The sequence below is a fragment of the Phoxinus phoxinus genome (genome assembly GCF_949152265.1).
Source record: "Phoxinus phoxinus genome assembly, chromosome: 6".
In the NCBI taxonomy this organism is placed as follows: Eukaryota; Metazoa; Chordata; class Actinopteri; order Cypriniformes; family Leuciscidae; genus Phoxinus; species Phoxinus phoxinus.
The window spans coordinates 33,512,461-33,531,736 of NC_136881.1; the positions used below are offsets into that span (position 1 = coordinate 33,512,461).

The window sequence follows — 19,276 nt, forward strand, 5'->3', positions numbered from 1 at the left end:
TTCAACTAACCATTCTGAAATTTCCTGTTGCATTCTACTTGTTGTCACTTCTTGAGTCTCCCTATCTTTGTCCGACTCCAGTTTGAACATAAAAGGCCAAAAGTTTCTTACATTTTCAGTGTGTGTGTGTGCGTGAGGTAATTGAAGATGCTACACTAACTTTTGAAGCTTCGGAGCAGCAGCTCATTTGCATTTAAAGGGACACACACAAAACACGGCGCTTTTTTTGCTCACCCTCATAAAGTGACAATTTTAACATGCTATAAAAAAAATATTGTGAGGTATTTTAAGCTAAAACTTCACATACACACTCAGTGGACATCGGAAACTTATTTTACATCTTGTGAAAGGGGCATTATAGGACCCCTTTAAGACAAACCATGTTCTTATTCATCAACATCATATCTGAGTATTTTCTCCTTAAAACTGCAGTGAAAAAAAGATTGCAGTTTGAAATCACCCCAATTATATACGTCATAAATATGTTGTAACCAATCAAATCAACTTACGGACGGGCGGGAAGCAGGGGAGTCTCAAGAGAAGCCAGCTTGGTATCCCGCTATTTTTTTCTTTTGATATGAAGATTTGAAATTCGGGTACAATTATAGCAATATAGAGGGTGAATTATGTATGTGATGTATATTACGATGTTATGATGAATGCCTTTCTCCACTGTTCTGAGTTTAAAGCGTTTTTAAGGATGCTGTGACTGGCGAACGGTGCTAATTTGCATATTTCTAAAGGGGACTTTTTGTTAGTATATAGATATTAGACACATTGTAGCTTAATATACTAACTAGTTCACATATAAACTAACTTGGATCGCAGATTAGTATTAATGTTGCAGACCAGTGATCTTGTTGCTAGGCCGAAAGCTGTAACTGTATTTAACTTAGCGTAAGGCTAATCTACAAGTAAGATTAAACTATTTTAAAACAAATTAATGTTTTATATGCATGTATCATAAGCGGGCAAACGGCAGTTCTATCGTGGTTTATTTTGCAATAATGACTCTCCACGGAAACGCCAATGTCATTCATCTTGTAATTCTGCTTCTCGAGCACAAGATGTCGCCATGTTCCAAAACTACAGATAATATCTGGGCTCTTCTCGAGGTAGACCTACGACATGATACAGGTAATGCAGCACTAACTCATCCATGGTTCTTTGTGCTACATTTATGTAGATATTTGCTTTAAACAGTAGGAAAGAATGTGAGTCATTTAATATTTATTAAAATATGCTCACAACATACCAGAATAAAAAAATAACTGAATTAACCCAGAATAAACACAAATGTCCTTTCATGACCTTAATGATGATTTATAAAGCACTGCCCTCAGATGTCTGCAGTCCTATCACATGTGATTTGTTATTATCTCAGACTCTGTTCTAGCTTTTAGAGAGGATAATAAATTAATATGACATATCTCTCACACACACACACACACAGAGAGAGAGAGAGTTATGCATAAATTAGAGCACATGCATGTTCACAGTCTATGCATGCATTGCTGCCATAGAATCATGTAGTGACCTTAAACTCACTCATATTCGCTTACCTGTGTGTGTGTGTGTGTGTGTGTTGACTGCATGGCTGATGCAGAGCTTGAGTGCGTGTATGTGTGTCAGTGTGTTGCTGTCTCATCCTTGCCTCTTTGCTGAGCCACATCTCTCTCTCTCTCTCTCTCTCTCTCTCTCTCTCTCTCTCTCTCTCTCTCTCTCTCTCTCTCTCTCTCTCCAGCATCTCTTGCAGCAGGGCTGGTTTAAGCAGCGAGACGGCTTCCTCTCTCCCCTCTTCAGGATCCTTCTCTCCTGAACAGCAGTGCTGCGTGCCTCCGCTGCTCCTGATTCTCTGTGTCCTGCTCATCATGATCCTGTGGGTGAAGATGGGAGAGGACTCTCTGGAGGAGCTCATCAGACGACTCACTGTTATCGTACAGAAAATCGGTAGGAGGAGCTGTGTGTGTGCGCGTGTGTGTGTGAATCAATGGTATTGGGAGAAAGATGGGAACTGTAGCTCAAGGTTGTTTGCAGCTTCTGTTTGTCTTTGCTTTAGTAAATATTTGCTGAGAACGAGTTGTATAAACGATTCCTTCCAACCTGTGAAACTAAAACAGCTGTAATGGTTAGACCTTTATTATTTTCCGTTGCTCAGGATTGTTGCTGTTGATTGGCATCACTTATATGCCTTTTTGATTTTGAGTTTTGAAGTCTGAATGAACTTTTCAACATTTCTAATTAGATTTATGACATTTTAACTTCAATTAGAATATGAAATTGGTATTTGGGATTGTTTTAAACTTAGAATTAAATTCTGACTTAGATTTTTTGACATTTTAACTAAACATTTAGTATGTTGCATTCAATTGTTTATATATATATATATATATATATATATATATATATATATATACATACAGTACACACTGATTGGTCAACCAACGATCAAACCGTGCCTTCATCAGTTCTTCCTCAGTTCCATGTAAAAGAATAATAGTCATCCGCTGCTATAGCTGCACGGATATTTAAAGCACAAAAACAAAGCATTCTTGTTTTTGAAGAAGGCAGGGTATTCTCATATTTCATAAATAAAAAACTGATGAATGCAACACAGACTGACCCGGAGTGATGCGCAAATTTTAAATGTGAATTTTGAATTAAAATTTTAAATATTAAATTTGAAAACTGAATTAGAGTTAGAATTATGCAGTTGTTTTTTTTAAATTACAAATTGTAATAGTAGATTCTCTCTTGCTCTTTCTCATTTATGTCTGTGATGACGAGTAACCCTATCAGTGTTTTTATGATGTCTTCTTCCTCTCATTCTCGAGGAATTCGGTTTGTCCTATTTCCCTACATCTGAGCAGTCTGCCACTGGCAGTGAGCTGAAAACACACACCGGCACAATGAAGCAGCAAACGCACAAAGCGTAGTAACACCCTTTCTCACATTCATGGTCTTTCAAAAATATTATATGTCTATAAATGGGTCATCCTTTAGTCAAGAGGTTTTGGCCTTTAGTGTTCTGGTGTATAAAGATACATGTTACTGTTTACACTGTGGTGAACTCACACTCAACCTGTGCATGTTCCCACACTCACTTATTTGCTGAAGCTCGACAAAATGAGTTATCATTAGCTCCCAGTTATAATATAACCAGCAGAGGTAGCATTAATTTATTAGATTTTATTTTGTTTTAAATGAATTGAAGCGAATTTAAGATTCCAGCTGTGGTCACAATGTTTTTAAAAGAAAAACAAAACAAATGATTCCAACTATTGTGCGGACCAAATTGCTGTAAACATTTTTGTGTCTTCCTGGAAATTAAAAAATACAGAAAGATTATATTAAAGTTATAGGTTTAGCGCTAACGGATATAAAATTTCATCAGTTCAGTTTAAAAACAGTAGAAGTAAATGGAAAGCCCCCACCAACCCAATGTTGCGATACATCAACCATTGATTCAATTTGCAAAACCGAGTTGATTCACCCATGAACAAATGTTGAAATGCCGACTTGGAAAAAGCTTGTGTTTGTGTGTGACCACGCTAGCAGTTTTGTCCACTGCGCCATTTTGTGCCTTAAACTTCAAGAGGAACTGGCTAGTGTTTATTAGGTGTTTAAAACTTGGTCTAGCCAAAGAGCTAATGCTGGCCCACAGCTGTCTGCTCATATTCACAATTTCTCTGTCACACACGACATAACGCCTGCACTCTAAATGTCACCCATTGTGCAAATCTAGCTTATCTCGAAATCTACATCTCCCCGCACAGTGACAGTTATATTAGGAGGTGATCACAGATCTGAATTGTAATAACTGTCTAAATGTATTTTCATTTTTGAGTGAATGCTACACACAGCTATATATTATGTTGGCTTGACAAAGACCTTCAGGGTGATCCGACTCGGTATGCTATACACATGCAAAAATATGTTCACATCCAAGCAATGTGCTAAATTATGCTAGCAACACATTAAAACATACTATAGCAACATGCTAGCAATAGCTGGATCTCATTTTGAAAGCTGCGTCCTTCTGAGGTTGCATTTGTCGTCGACATACGTCATCGAGGATGTATCATTTCAGAAAAGTAACCATTATAAATTCACTGTTATTCCTGAGGTAAATATTGTAATTTATTTCCTACTGTGGAATATAATGGATCTGAAATGAGGCAGCCTCGATGTGGCCTCTGGAGGGCGCAGCCTTTGAAATGAGAAACAGCAAATGTGTTAAAACATGCTAGCAACATGCTAAAACCTGCTAGCAGTGTGTTAACATGCTAGCATTGCGTTAACATGCTAGCATTGCACTGGGGATGGGATTGCATGCTAGCATCGTACTAACATCATGCTAAAACATGTTAAAACACGCTAGCAGTGTGTTAACATGCTAGCATTGTACTGGGGATGGGATAAAGCATGCTAGCATCTTACTAACATCATGCTAAAACATCCTAGCGACATGTTAAGAAAATGCTAAAGAATGCTAGAAACAGGTTAGCAACAATAAAACATGTTACCTACATCTGCCAATGCCTAGAAACATTGTAATTTAACCAGAGGTGGAAAGTCCAGGGGTCAGAAAGTAAAAGTCCTGCCATATGTTTATTCCACCCATGAACTCAGTCAGCTGATTTCACTAATTAGTTCTATCTCCTGGCTGAAAAACTGTGCTAATTAGCAAATCCAGGTGATTGGAACAAAATACTGAGGAGGACTTTTACTTTCTGAACCTGGACTTTCCACCTCTGAATTTAACCATGGCTTTACTACAAATAAAAGTTAAGCCATGGTAGCCACAAATTAACCATGGTATTTGTAGTAAAACTGTGGTTATAGCCTACAAATGATATTCAATCCGCCAAAAAACATGGTTACTTCACTTTTATCATAATCAAACGATGGTTAATTGTCATTTTGGGTGGTCTGATGTGGTTTCTTAGTGATCTTATGAGGTCTAATTGGGTCTCAAAAGGATTTTAGGGACAGAACTGGTTTTTATATGGTTTCTTGGGAGTCTAATGGTCTGTTTGAGATTTTATTTTGTTTTCCTTAATTCATCTGACTTACTTTATGTCTCTCTGACAGTACAACCTTCAAATCTCAAGCTTATTTTAAAACTATTCATTCAGACCACTTTGTCAAGCCAACATCAAATCATCTATCTAGTTTTTGTTTAATAGTACGGTAGATGTTTTACCAGTAACATTATTTTTAATTGCCTCTAAAAAGCATTGATGTTCCAGCTCAGGTTAGCCACAAGCGGAAGCGTAAAATACAATACTAACAGCCTTATGATATTACATCATCATTTATACACTTTTACCTCTATTATCGCTGTATTTATTGGCTCTAAATACTGCAGAGTGTCTGAGGGTTGCCGTGGTAACGGGTTCTGTTGTCTTTCAAGAGGAGGCTGTTTTCTTCTGTAGGGTTGCTTCCACCGTGGTAATAGGATGAAAACTAGAGGCCTAAATTACATGCTGTGGAGGCCTTTGCCCAAACCTTGGCAGGCGGGTTCTCCCTCTCTCCTCTTTTCTCTGTGTTCTCTGAAGACAGTAACAAGGGTGAAAGAGGGAGAGAATCAGAGCAAGAGAAACAGACAGACAGAGAGAGAGAGAGAGAACTATCTATTGTTCTAACTATCTATCTATCTATCTATCTATCTATCTATCTATCTATCTATCTATCTATCTATCTATCTATCTATCTATCTATCTGTCTTTTGTTAGGTTTAGCTTACTTCTGGTCATATTTGTTCCCAGAAGTAAACACACACTCACCTAACGTTATACATCTTACTATATCACAAGCTGGTAAGTCAACTATTCTCTCATTCCTCTAGTACCACAATTAACTCTCAGATTTGGTATTTAAGAATGATTCGTTTGTTTGTATGTTTGTTTGTAGAGCATTAGTTTTGAAAAGGTTAAGATTCATTTAGAGGTTTTGTTTCTGTTTAGAAAAAGTTAGTCAGTTTGTCCCCTAAGTGGCGCACAAGAATGCTGGAGATTAGAGTCTACGTATGATTGTGTGTGTGTGTGTGTGTGTGTCTGTGTGTAATTAGCAGAGCAGAAGGGGATTTGTGCTAAAACTCTCCCTCCCCTCTCTTCCACTCTTCTTCTCTCCTCTGCAAGAATACGTGTGTTTATTGCGACAGCCTGCATGAATGCCGGGGTTGTTTCCTTACAAACAGGAGGTCCGAAATACATCTCTCTGCGGGTCCCATCTGACAGAGGAAGCTATCTGGGACCAGGACTGCTGTAGTCTTCCCGGCGTTCTCTTGGATCAGGTCGTCCTGGCTTGGGATTTTACTGGTCTTGCTTAGTTCAGATCGCAGGACTGTTTTAGCATTAGACCGAATGTGGATCAATCTGAATTGGTTTTGGGCTGGTTCAGGCCGAGCCGAGACCTGTTGAGACTGGTTTAGGGACCCGTTTAAATGTCTCTGAACGAGTTTCTTCAGGAGGGCCAGGACGCCCCACAGCGGATCCTGTCCCGGCTGACCCAGCTCCTCTACAACCTATCGGCTACAGTCTTACAGGGAGTCCCCTTCTCTCCTTTCACAACCTTCAGCCGCAAGAGCTCCTGGAGAGACTGGAACGGTGAGAGAACTGAATATCAGTGTGTGCATGTGTGGTGTAGCTGCTTTCAGATGGTTTTGCTGAGGAAACAGGATGGAAATTGCTGACTGAGTCTGTTAGTTTGTGAGTCATTCAGTTTGAGGACACTTCTTTGTGACAGTTATAGGAATAGTTCAGGCAAAAATGAAACCTTAGCCATCATTTACTCACCCTCATATCATTCCCAACTCATATGTCTTTCTTCTGTGCAACTGCAGAATTTTTGAAGAATATACCAGTTGAACTTTTTCATGCAGTTTCAATGAATGAGAACGGAAGCTTTCAGACTTCAAAAATGAAGCATTTAGGTTATAAATTTAAGGCATTGAAGCCTGAAAGCTCCAGTTTCTATTGATTATAACTGCATGGAAAGGATCGACATGCACATTCTTTAAAACATCTCCTTTTTAAAAAGAAAGCCACACAGGTATGGAATGGCATGAGGATGAGTAAATGATGAACAGAATGGGTGAACTATTTCTTGGACATACTGTGACCCCAAAAAGTCTGATGAAAGGAAATGTATACATTTGAATTGTCATATCATTTTTAGGGCCAATGTAAGTGAATATTTGTCCATTTATTTGTGTGTGTGAAGTTGAAAGGTGGTTTCCTTGTGGGATTTCTCTCTCATCATTGAGATGCATGTGGATGGCCCATTGCCCAGATCACATTGACAGACATCCTCTCTCTCTCTCTCTCTCTCTCTCTCTCTCTCTCTCTCTCTCTCTCTCTCTCTCTCTCTCTCTCTCTCTCTCTCTCTCTCTCTCTCTCTCTCTCTCTCTCTCTCTCTCTCGCTCAGACACTTTGTGCTAAAAGTTTTGTTTTCACAGTAAACCAATGCGTCTCAGCACAGAGCTGAACTGGCATATTTAGGGAACATGCGTGGCACAAGAGACGTATAAATATTGTCAAATAAAAATCACACACATACCGACTCGTAACAAACTGAAGAAGTGCATTCATTGCTTTGCATACAGAATACAGTGGACAGACTAGAGAATACACACTCACACTCAAGACAAGACAAGGACAGTTTATCTGTACTGGGGAACAGATGTCTGACATCCCGAAATGTGAGTAAATCTGATCTTAAGCTTCTCTGTGTCTGCTTCTTGCTCTTAATAGGATGCCGCTTAAGTCTCAGTGTGTCTGTGTGTGTTTGCTCTTTGATGTTTGACTTTCTGTGTGTTTAATATGAAACGACTCCTGGCATCCTTGTGAGGCTGTCACACACTCTTTTGTTCCGTATCAGCGCTATGCAGATGAGTTTATTTTGAACTTCATTATCTGTCATATTCAGATCTCCACATCTTTTTAGACTGATCTCAGACCAGCTTTAGCATATAGTCTTCAAAGTCTTTTATTATTAGAATATGAAGTTTATACACCCCATCTAGCACCAGTTGTCCAATTTTCCAGCGATTGCCTGTGTGTATTTTTTTTTTAAGGCAAGCGTCACTATAAAAACTGCTTATCCATATTATTTTAGTACCATTTTTGAGACACTGTTAACATTTTAATTAATATTTTGAATTTGGATTTTTATATGTATTATATTTCCCATTTTAATTTTAGCAATTGTGTTGTGTTTTTGTTGTTTTTTAATAGTTACTGTCTTTATTGTCTCTTTATAGTTTAATTTTTTATTTCAATTTAAGTTAAACTAAATGAAATGCTGCCCTGGCAACCCGCTAAAATAAAATATTTTATTTTATTTCAGTTAACATTTATTTTCTATTTCAAGTAGTTCAACATGTTTTTTATGGGTTTGGTTTTTGTGAACTATATAACCCGGTTGCTCATACTTACAGTTTGAGATATATTTGATGATCTGCCATGTTTTGCTCTACTTTTCTTTGTATAAATCATAGCCACGTGGAGTTCTGCAACCTGCCGTATGTTGTAATGGTGTCTGGTAATGGTTAACTTCAGCTGCAGGTTTGAGCGGTTTGCGCGAGGTCAAAGTATAATGGACAGCGGTTAAAGTCGTGAAGCAGTACTGGGTCCATTTACGTGTGTGTGTGTGTTTGCTGTGAGAAGTAGATCCTGATAGTCAGAAATGGAAACGGTGTGCTGTTTCCTTCACAGACCTGGGAGGACACAACCCAGGTGCACGCGGCAGAGCCCACGATCAGGTACATGTGTTTGGTTCACCTCTGAGACCTTGAAATGACTTCTGAGGCTATGAGAAGTATTCTGACATGCTGACATTTTTAGACTTTAAAAAAATAAAATAACTTTAAAATGGGAGCTGTGGTTGCAAGAACTTTACTGTAAAAAAAAATATGGTAGCAACATTTCTGTTTTTAAAGATGTAAATTATTTACTGTGAATTATTTTTACTTCCAAAATATTTTTCACTTCCAGTATTTGACTTTAAAATGACATGGAATTTCCCATTAGATCTGATTTAGTTTCTCGTAAGGGAACTTAACCAATTTTACTGTTTTTTTACTGTATGATTTTTTTAAACAAATTTTTACTGTATGATTTTTAGAGATAAAAAACTGATAATGTATTTCAAATGAGAAAAATACCTCAGTAATCTCAAGTATCTCCTCTAGAGTTTTAGAAGCGATCTCAAACTCTCAAATCTATCCACATATTAATTTGATTATTTTTAGATATTTATTGACAGTTCAAATTTGTCCATTGGAACACGCGCCGAACGTCACCGCTTTCACAAATTCTTGTTTTTGTAGTTTACATGGAAACGGTATCGTTTCACTTTGATTCCCGTTTTCAAAAGTTTGCGTTTTCAGGCCCCCAAAACGCCATTGTCGTGTAAAGGAATGGCCTAAACGCATACACAGTTTTTAGTTAAAAACAGTGTAGTGTAAACTGCCCCCCAAAGGAGCAACCAAAAATATTATTTTGTGTTTTATTGAAAGTCTGATGATAATGCAAATGGATATGACATTGCCTCTCAAATCATAGATAAGAGACAGATGTGTTGTGTGTTTGTGATCAAGTGAGTAAATGCATGCAGAATGGCTTTGTTGTGGGGCGTTACCTGTGTTTTACATGGGCGTGATTATAAAACAGTGTCACGTTCCTGACTGCAGCACTCGCACCTGAGAGAGAAAGAGAGAGAGACAGATCGAGATGTTTCAGGGAGGGGATATTTGCAATGTGAGGACAGACAGGATGTGACAGTAAAAGAGAGGATGACTGAGGAAGGTAAGATCAGCGGGGCAGATCGAGACTAAGTGAAGGAGGTGAAATGATCCTGATGGAGGAGGCTGGGACGCAGCTCCGGCCCCCGGAGAACTGCAAGAGCGTGGTGAAGATCCCTTTAGAGGAAATGGAAAGTTTCTACAGGTTCATTGTTTGCTCCGATGAGCTGATCTGTAAGTTCCTCTTATGTCATGTGCTGAGATTATGAGAAGTGTTTGTGTGGCACTTGTATTATTATGATGCATGATGTTGTTGGCGGTGGTGATGTTTCATGGGATGTTTTTAGTGTGATAATGCATCTGTCATTTGAATATGTGCTAGTATCCGCATGGTTGTGTGATGATGATACGCTGTCAGGTTTAACAAGCTGAATGTATTTCACCTGCAGGAATAGTTACCTAAAAATACAAATTATTTTTTTATTTACTAATCCTCATGTTGTTCCAATCCAGTATATGCTGCTATAATATGCTACACATGTTTGAATAATTATTTTTATAGCTTTTACTACAATCCTCCATATTTAGCAACAGAGTTATTTTAGTATTAATGATATACTGTTATAATTTTATACTATATTGAATTAGCTTTTATTTTTAGGGGATAAAATTTACTTTTATTTTAGGTTTTTTTATTTATGTACATTTGTCCTTTTAATTATTAAAAAATATATATTTTTGTAATTTAAGTACTTCAACTTTTTTTTTACAAAAGTTTTTAATATTAAGTTTTTCCATCTAATATTTATATTTTATTTTATTGCAGCTTTATTTCAATTAACAAGAAATGAATAATTTTAGATTTAGTGTTATTAAACAATAACATGGTAAGCTCCAAAAAAGGACAAAATAAAAAGTCCTCTGATAGTCACTGCCCCCATTTGACCCTCCCCTAAAGCTCTCATTTGTTTCCAGAATTTTTAAAATGAAACGTCACATGGTTACCACACATGTGACAACCAATGTCTTTTTGATGGCATGGCAATAATGTTAATGCACCATTTTTACAAATTTGATAGTCGATTTATGACCTTCTTTGGAGCTCGACAGCCCCTTGTGACTCTGTTGAAAGGCAATTCTTCCAGTGTCCAAAATGTTTTAGTGTTCAACAGCTTATGGAATTGGAATGACATTCAGCCTCAATGACAAATATTTTGGGTCAACTGTTCCTTTAAAACTTACTAGGACTTTAAGAAATAACATGTTTTTAGTTTGGTTATCTAGCTAAGTTGTCCTTATCCATTGAAACATCTGACATTCCGCTTGTCACCCAATTCCACACATTTGTAGACAGGATATTGTAATTAGATGCACCTGCTGGCATGTTCCTCTGTGGGTGTGGTTCTTCCATGGGCTTCTCTTCTCTCTGATGGTCTGTCTCTGTGTTGCTTGAGTGATTTACATAACCTTTGCTTTGGGACAACATCAAACAAGGAAAGACTGAGCTCTCCTCTATAACACACATGATCCACTGAAGCGGTAAGAGGATACAAGTCCAGAGCATGTCTTTATTTGTCTATGGGGTTGGTGAGGTTTGCTTATAGTGTTATGAGGACACAGTTCAGAAGGGAGGGTTGATCTTAAACTACTCTAGGTTTGGTCTACACTGTTTGTTTTGGATCAGCTCGCCTGGTTCATGAAGCCTCTGATAATCAACCGTGTCGGCCATTTTGGCTCTGAGCATCCAGCATGTGCCTGTGGTTTCTGCTGTTTAAGCCATTCTGGCTTGGTTGAGCGAGCTGTGTGCAAGTGCATTCATTAATTTGTACTGCTGATCACCAGAGACTGAAGCTATGGAGTCATCTCTCATGGGAACACAGGCAGTGCAACAACAAACTGCCAATAAACACACTTTGTAGAGAGCTGCAGCTATGCTTATACAAGACCATAAATCCCTGTGAATTGTGTTCAAGTTGGTTTTGTACCATTTTTAGACGTGTATCTGTAATGCAGATCAGTACTAATCCACTATACATTACAGTAAATTATATAATCTGCATTGTAGCCTTGTGACCTTCTCTCTTTGATTTAGCCATTAGCCTTTTCCTCATATTTGTTTGCTCTGAGTAAACGTCTGCCCTCTCTAAAGTTCATCTACTCCGCAATACTTGTTTTATCGAAACAGCCAATGTTGTAGTGTATGTACTAAAGCAAATATTATTGCGTGGGCTTTACTGTCTTCAGACACCAGCACTGACAGATCAAAAGCTGACTCCAATATGAGCGTTATGAACTATTTAGAGCATTAATAGATTGAATGATATTTAAATAATATCCATCTGTCCGTAGATTTGTGTGGGCATCATTATAATTTACATATACACACAAATATATATATGTGTGTGTTTATCTATATAATTTGTTCTATCATTCAATATATGCATGGCTATAGCAGAAAGCATTATTAAATTGCATTTTTTTTTTTTTTTTTTTACTCTGCAGAAATCTACCGACCACTGTCCCCATTATCTCCTCTCGTCATAATTTTTCATTGACTTTATGACCATGTCCCCTTTGGCTTTACTGTCAGTGTGTATTAGAGCCACTGGCCTCCGTATGGTTGCTACTCTTGCAAATTCATACTTGTTTTGGTGTGTGTGTGTGTGCACACACTTAGGCTTTTATGATTTTCAGAGACAGATATTCACTGTTTGCATGAATGTGTTTAGAGGCATGAATGTTATTCAGTCATTTTAGAGGAAATCATTAAAAGATTTTTCCTCTCGTTATTGTTGGTTGTGTGTGTTTGTGTCACGCAGACTTGCATGTGGTTGATGAACCAACATTTTTCCACGATCAGCTGCTAATTATTTCTGCATTTGCTCTGGGGTTTTCCTCATAAGTGTGAGGTGTTGAACAGCATCCTCTTATTTTTATACCCATTATCAGTTTGATTTGAAGAAGTCGGTCTGAAATTATAACTAGTTGTATGGTATTAAGTTTTTTTTTTTTAAATAACTTGGTTTTATTGTAATGCTGATCAATATGTATACCGGTATGTATTTATTTATTTTGTTTCTGTTTAACAACCCAGTCTTTTTACATACCTAAACAGCCTATAAATTGTATTAATTGTAGGGCAATTTTTACCCATTTCTTTCCCGTCTTTTACGTGGAGATCTCTATGTGTGGACTTCTGTATTGTTATTCTTAAATTAATTTAATTATGCACATTTTTACATAATAAGAAATGTATTTATTATTAAAAGGGATTGTTCACCCAAACAAATTGTCATAATTTACTGACTTTCTTCTACGAACACGAAAGAAGATATTTTGGACCCCATTGACTTTGATTGGAGACTAAAACACTTGAGATTCTCTTCATAATATCATCTTTTCTGTTCCGCAGAAGAAAGCCAGTCATTAAGGTTTAGAATGACATGAGAGTACGTAAACGATGACAATGGATTTCTAAAGTTTTCCAGGTTTAGAAAAATCAGACATATAAACACACACAGTATTTGCTAAAGTCTTCCTGTTTGGTGAAACTGTGTACATTTTAAACCACCAACAGTAAGCATGGATAATTCAGACAGGGAATGGGGGATGAAGCAGAGCCCTAAACAGACTGTGATTCGGTTACAGTGTCTGTGCTGATTAAATCTGGACGATAAGGGGGTGTGGTGACATGAATGTCCCCCGAGTATAGCTAACCGCTACTGCTAACGGTCATCCAGACGTCCACATGCCAGAGAACGTGACGACTGCCGACACTGATGTAGGTTAATGATGGGAGATTGTCCCACTGGCATGACCGAATGTCCGGAGACGGAACGAATCAAGAAAAACAAGTGAGACTAGACGAAATAAGAGATTGGTAAACTACTTAGTGTGTTATTCAAAGGAAATGCCTGATCTTATGACAGAGCATTTCATTGCTTTTCTCCTCATCTTTGGGATTTTACTTTAATTATAAAAAGGAAATTCCACTCTCTCCTTGTAGCTTCAGAGCCTGAAGAGGAAGTTCTTGCATCCTTGTTGTTGTTGTTTGCTGTTTTGTTATAAACCAGACATGTTGTCATAGTAATATCCTGTGGAGCCATGGACGGTGTTGTATTCATGTCTCTGTGTGTTCCTGGGACTTACAACATGGTTGTTTTCTTTGCAGGTGCTTGACAGAAAACGACCTTTTGTCTTTTGGGATTATTTAAGCTTTCCTGTTTCATTATAGGCTTGGTGATCAAAAGAGCAAGCACAAAATAAAACTGGTTCATCAGGGTTTTTTGGACCATTTTGGCAATAAAAAGTATGGTAACACTTTACAATAAGGTTTCATTTGTTAAAGGGGACCTATTATGCCCCTTTTCTTTTTTGGGGGGTTTACTAGAATAGTTTGAAGCGGTTAGAGCTAGTTTCCGTGTCCACCTCTTTTCCCAGTCTGTCAGTAACGCTCTGTTTTGTTCCTGTCTGAAGCCGCATCTTCTGAAAAGCTCAATGTGCTCTGATTGGTCGGCTGGACCAGTGTGTTCTGATTGGATAATTGCTTCGAGCGTGTTTCAGAAATGTCACACCTCTTAATGCGCTGTTTACTAACATGAACATTTTTATTAACTAATATTAACAATGGTTAATAAATGCTTTAAAAATCAATTGTTAGGTTGTGTTTAAAGGGGTGGTTGATTATGATTTCACTTTTTTAATTTAGTGTGTAATGTTGCTGTTTGACAAACAACATCTTCAAAGTTACAACGCTCAAAGTTCAAAGCAAAGGGAGATATTTGCTTTTAAAGAGATAGTTTTTTAAGGACTACAACAAACGGCTGCAACATTCCTCCCAGGTTAGTTTAAAATTTACATAAACCATTTATAGAAACACAATTTATAGATTATCATGACCGAATATGCTCAATAAAAAATAAATGACTAGAAGATACTACATAAATGTATCAACTAACTGTTAAAAAATGTCCTGTTGCTTTGTTGACACTTCTTCTTGAGTCTCTCCATTATTGTCTGACTCCGGTTTGAACATAAACATTGAAATTTATTATCAATCCATGTCTGTGTGAGGTAAAATGACACAAGCTGTTGAAGCTCCGCCCCCTGTGCTGGGAGCAGCAGCTCATTTGCATTTAAAGGGACAGACACAAATACCATGCATTTTTGCTCACCCTCAAAAAGTTAATCTGCTATAAAAAAATATCTGTAGGGTATATTGAGCTAAATATTCACACACACTCTGGGGACATCAAAGACTTATTTTACATCTTGTGAAAAGGGCATTATACCACCTCTCTAAGGTTCAGTTTTTGCATTAATTCATGTTAACAAATGGGAGCTTATTGTAAAGTGTTACCAAAAGTATCTATAGTTTGTTGTTGTAATGTGTAAGAGTGTGCAATTCTTTTTTCAATTGCTCTGCACATTTCATTTACCTACTATCCCCAAACTAACATCTACTGTATGTGTCAACAGGCACGTGATTCCAGGAGTTTTTTGTGGTTTGAGACTTGTTTATCTCATGGATCTGATCTTTGTTGTATTCTCAGTGAACTGAGGGTTTGATTGGTTGCTGTTTGATCTTTAGCTGTGCTGCTGTGACCAAACCCATGCAAATAGCCACCACAGAGAGTGATGAGAGTGATCACATGACCAGCCATGTGTGTGTGTCTGACATTTGCCAGCGACATCATCTGATAGGAAGTTTTAATGTGTCTGATGATCACTGTGTTGAGCTGACACGAGTTTCATTCTCGAGTGATTTGAAAATTTGCAGTCATATGCTCACACCAGCGTTTGTTTCCCTCAAATCTGCTGATTGACTGTAATTAAGGATTGTTCCCGAAAGCTGCTGATAAAATGTATTTTTTTTTTTTTATGCCTTCTGCCTTGAACTGCTTTAGATTCAGGTTGAGTTGAGAAATCTGGCTGTGGATCAGTGAGGGGGAAAATATATATATATTTCTACAGCAATACAAGAATTACAGGAAAACATCTATTATGAAAGACTGTTTCCTCCTAAGATACGAAAAATCATGTGCTTTCCTAAAAGTGGCTCTCAGTAAAAAATGCATCGCTCCCTTGTGACTCAAATGAACACAAGAGGTCGTTTAAAAGAAGTTCTTAAACATGCACCTGAAATGCCACAATAAAGACTAATAAACTACGAGTCAGATTGTAATAATAATATATTTATAATAAACAATAATACCGATGGTAATAATAAATAACAATAATGATAATATTAATAGTAAGGTTAAAACTAATGATTTAAATGCATTTAATAGCCTAACCAAAAATGTTATGGATATTAATATTGTTTTCATTGATTTATTTAATGTTTACGTCAATCATTTTGAACTATTTACAGCAAATTTACGTTTTTTTTTTTTTTCACTGAATAAGGTGACTAATTTTTTGTATACAGTTTTTTTTTTTTGGACTGAATGTTGATGAAATATAGTATTTTACTTTAATATAGATACTATAAGATGTTTCTTACTAATAAAAATAGTAATAATAATTTGAAGGATATTAAGGTTAAAGGTTGAGCTTGTAGTTTTTAACACATTTTATCCATTTAAAATGCCTTTTTTCTTTTTTTTTGTGAATTTGGCACTTGACAATCCCTTTGGAGTTCTTCATGTTTGCTGCAGAGGCTTCTAATTGTTTTCCTGCAATGTAATATAGGATTTATGTTTATTAAAGGGGCTGGTCACCTTCACAAAGGCAAATACAATGTCAGTGAATCCATCATCAGACGCTTCCCTCTCTCTAATCACTGGATTTGTTAGATACAGTGCGTTGCATAATTTAATTTACACACAATCTATCTAATGTTAGCAATAGCATATATGAAGTATCGGTTTCTTTTTCGGCTGAATGGCTCAGGGAGACCAGTCTGCCAGAAACAGGATGTCTGCGCAAACTTCTGGTTTTCTCATTATAACTTCTGCAGTGCTGTAGAGTTATGAAGGACGGCCATATGTATCCTTTCCTGCTCGACTCTACGTTTATCTGAATCTATAGGCCTTGAGTCTATTTTTACTCCCATCCCACTGTATGTTCAGCAGACTGTTACTGTAGATATGAGATCAGACTCATCGACTGGTTGCGGATTATTCCTTGTTCAGAATAAGTGCTGCCATTAATGAGGCAAGTGTAGAGTTTGACTTCAGAAATTGCCGTTATTGCTAGTTTAACTTCTTATATGCAGTTTGGGAAGCTGATATAATATGATGCCATCTCAGTTGTGTGACTCTGATTGGCTAGTAATTCCTAACCACATTAGAAAAAGGCTTTGTAGAAACATGATCATAAGGATAGTTAATTTTTTTGTTTTCCTAAACAATATGTTCACATTCACATTCAATCGATTAATTAATTTGTTGAATAATATGAGGTGCATCATTTTAACGAGTCATGAACAATTCAAAGAATGATTGGGTCACATGATCAAACAAATCCAAACTCGTGCCGTTTACTCTTTCAATGTTTTCTGGGGTATTTGGTTAAAAGTGATGGGTGTGTGAAGGGCAGTAAATTGAGTTTGATTCCTTTTAGAGAGCAAACATTGAGGGCTCATTTCTCCTTTCAGTTTATTTATACCCTCACTTCCACATAAAACATGGAAATCCCACTGTGCTTATCAGCTAAATGTCTACACTGAAGTGTGAGAATTATTTTATTATTATATTTAAAAGGAGCTTATATTTTTATATGATCCGTTTTCTTTTGAATTTGTTTAATTTTTTGTAATTTTGCTATGCGCTTTTGTCTTTTTTTTTTTTTTTACTATTCAGGTTTAATTGATTGTTTTATTTTGTTTTGTTTACCAGTTAGATATTTGAGTGCCTCAACATTTGTTTTGTTTGTTTCAGCCTAATATCAAATCAATTAACAAAAGTTTTTAATTTAAATGTTTTGGTTAATAACTGCTACATAATTATCAGACCCTCTTTAGTTAATGCAAGTTTAGAGTTCATCTAAGAATAATTTATTTAGAAATATACAAAAATAATGTTATAATATCTAATCTATTATTATTAATTATAACAATTAATAAGATATCTTTATTTAAATTATTCTTCATTATATTATGAAATATAGACTAAATTCGACTACACTATGCAGCCACTTGAGCAACAAAACAATGCCGTTTTTCACTTCCAGTTCACTACAATTATTTGATACTGTTTATAAGTAGATTTGCATGTTACGTACACTAAAGCCCAGGGGATCTAGCTCACTGGCATAGTGTTACTGATAAGGCACAGAAAGGGACATTGTGTATGTCTGTCTAAAAGTGAAAGCCAGCCTCTCTTAAATAATCTGTAGAGTGTGAGTGTCTCAGACGAGCATGGAGTGTGTATATATAGACGGACACAAGATCTAAGAGGAGAGAGCCAGGGGATTTCCAGCGTGAGTGTCTGAACTTGACCTGCAGTTTTAAGGTCCTCCTGTTGTGTGTGGCCTATGACCTTCAGGCAATGAGAGAGCCTTGAGGTGAAGATTGCATATCACAAAAGTTACTGGGAAAGTAAACCTTCCCAGAGACACCTTTCTGTAAACCTATCTGTGATATTGTCTGAAAAGAGCGTGTAGCGCATTAAAATGCATGACGTGGTGTCGTTGTTTAAGGAACCACAATGCTCTAAGGATAGAGTACGCACACTAGAGAATGTATTTAGTGAAGCTTTACTTTTCTAACATTGGCTGTCTTTGCTATTGTTCTGCTAATTTATAAGTATAAAAAGCTTGTTTTGATGCGTCTAAATCTCTCTCGCTCTCTCTCTCTCTCTCTCTGAAGGGTTTTGAGTTCTATCAAAGGCTTTGCAGAACTATAGAGCTGTTTAATTCACAGCAGCAGACTCTCTCTGCACAGACTCCAGCCACAAATGTGTGTGTGTGTCTCTCTCTCTCTTTCCCAGGCTATTTGTGAATACAGACTTACAGGGCCATTCACTGCTCTTATGGATTGCTTGCCGATCTCCCTGACACTACACTATAAAGGTTTCTCATATAAAAGATGTTGAACTGTGTGTGTGGCACCCCTGCAGCTCCATATGTGAGAACAGTGCAGAGGAAAAAAAATTAAAAAAAAATGCACATTTATAAAAAATATTGGTGGTTAATATATTGATTAGTTAACATTTAACTAATAAATGATTAAAATCTTTTAAATCTGTTGATATTATTTAATGGACCTGAGCTAACAAATATTAATAAATACTATATCAAATGCATTGCTCATTTATAGTTAATGTAGGACCATACTGTAAAATGTTACCAATATATTATTTGTACAATGTAATATTTGATAAATAACAAGATAACATTAACTAACCAAGAGTTATTAAAAAGGGTTCATGTTGAATTGTAATAGTGAACTAAAAGTTAATTTTTACTACATAATAAAACTATTAAAAAGGGATCAATTCAAGATGGAAAAATAAGACTAACTACTTTAATCATTCTAGCAATGAACTTTCATGTAGTCATTTTCTGTTTCAATTTTATTATTAT

At 36.7% G+C, this 19,276-nt stretch overlaps 1 protein-coding gene across 18 annotated transcripts in view; it reads left to right on the top strand.

Annotated features, from left to right (window-relative positions):
- Nucleotides 1-847: 847 nt before the first annotated feature.
- Nucleotides 848-19,276, top strand: part of mcf2la (mcf.2 cell line derived transforming sequence-like a) — a 68,400-nt gene continuing 49,971 nt past the window's right edge. For 6 of the 18 annotated variants that reach the window (XM_079614633.1, XM_079614644.1, XM_079614627.1 and 3 more), the window contains exon 1: nucleotides 6,129-6,611. In XM_079614633.1, coding sequence (XP_079470759.1) covers nucleotides 6,449-6,611 — 163 coding nt within the window. In that variant the 5' untranslated portion in view covers nucleotides 6,129-6,448. Of the gene's footprint in view, nucleotides 1,138-1,803; nucleotides 1,951-6,117; nucleotides 6,612-7,468; nucleotides 7,706-9,698; nucleotides 9,983-19,276 lie in introns of those variants that run through there. The other 12 variants (XM_079614643.1, XM_079614648.1, XM_079614622.1 and 9 more) reach the window with 7 other exon arrangements.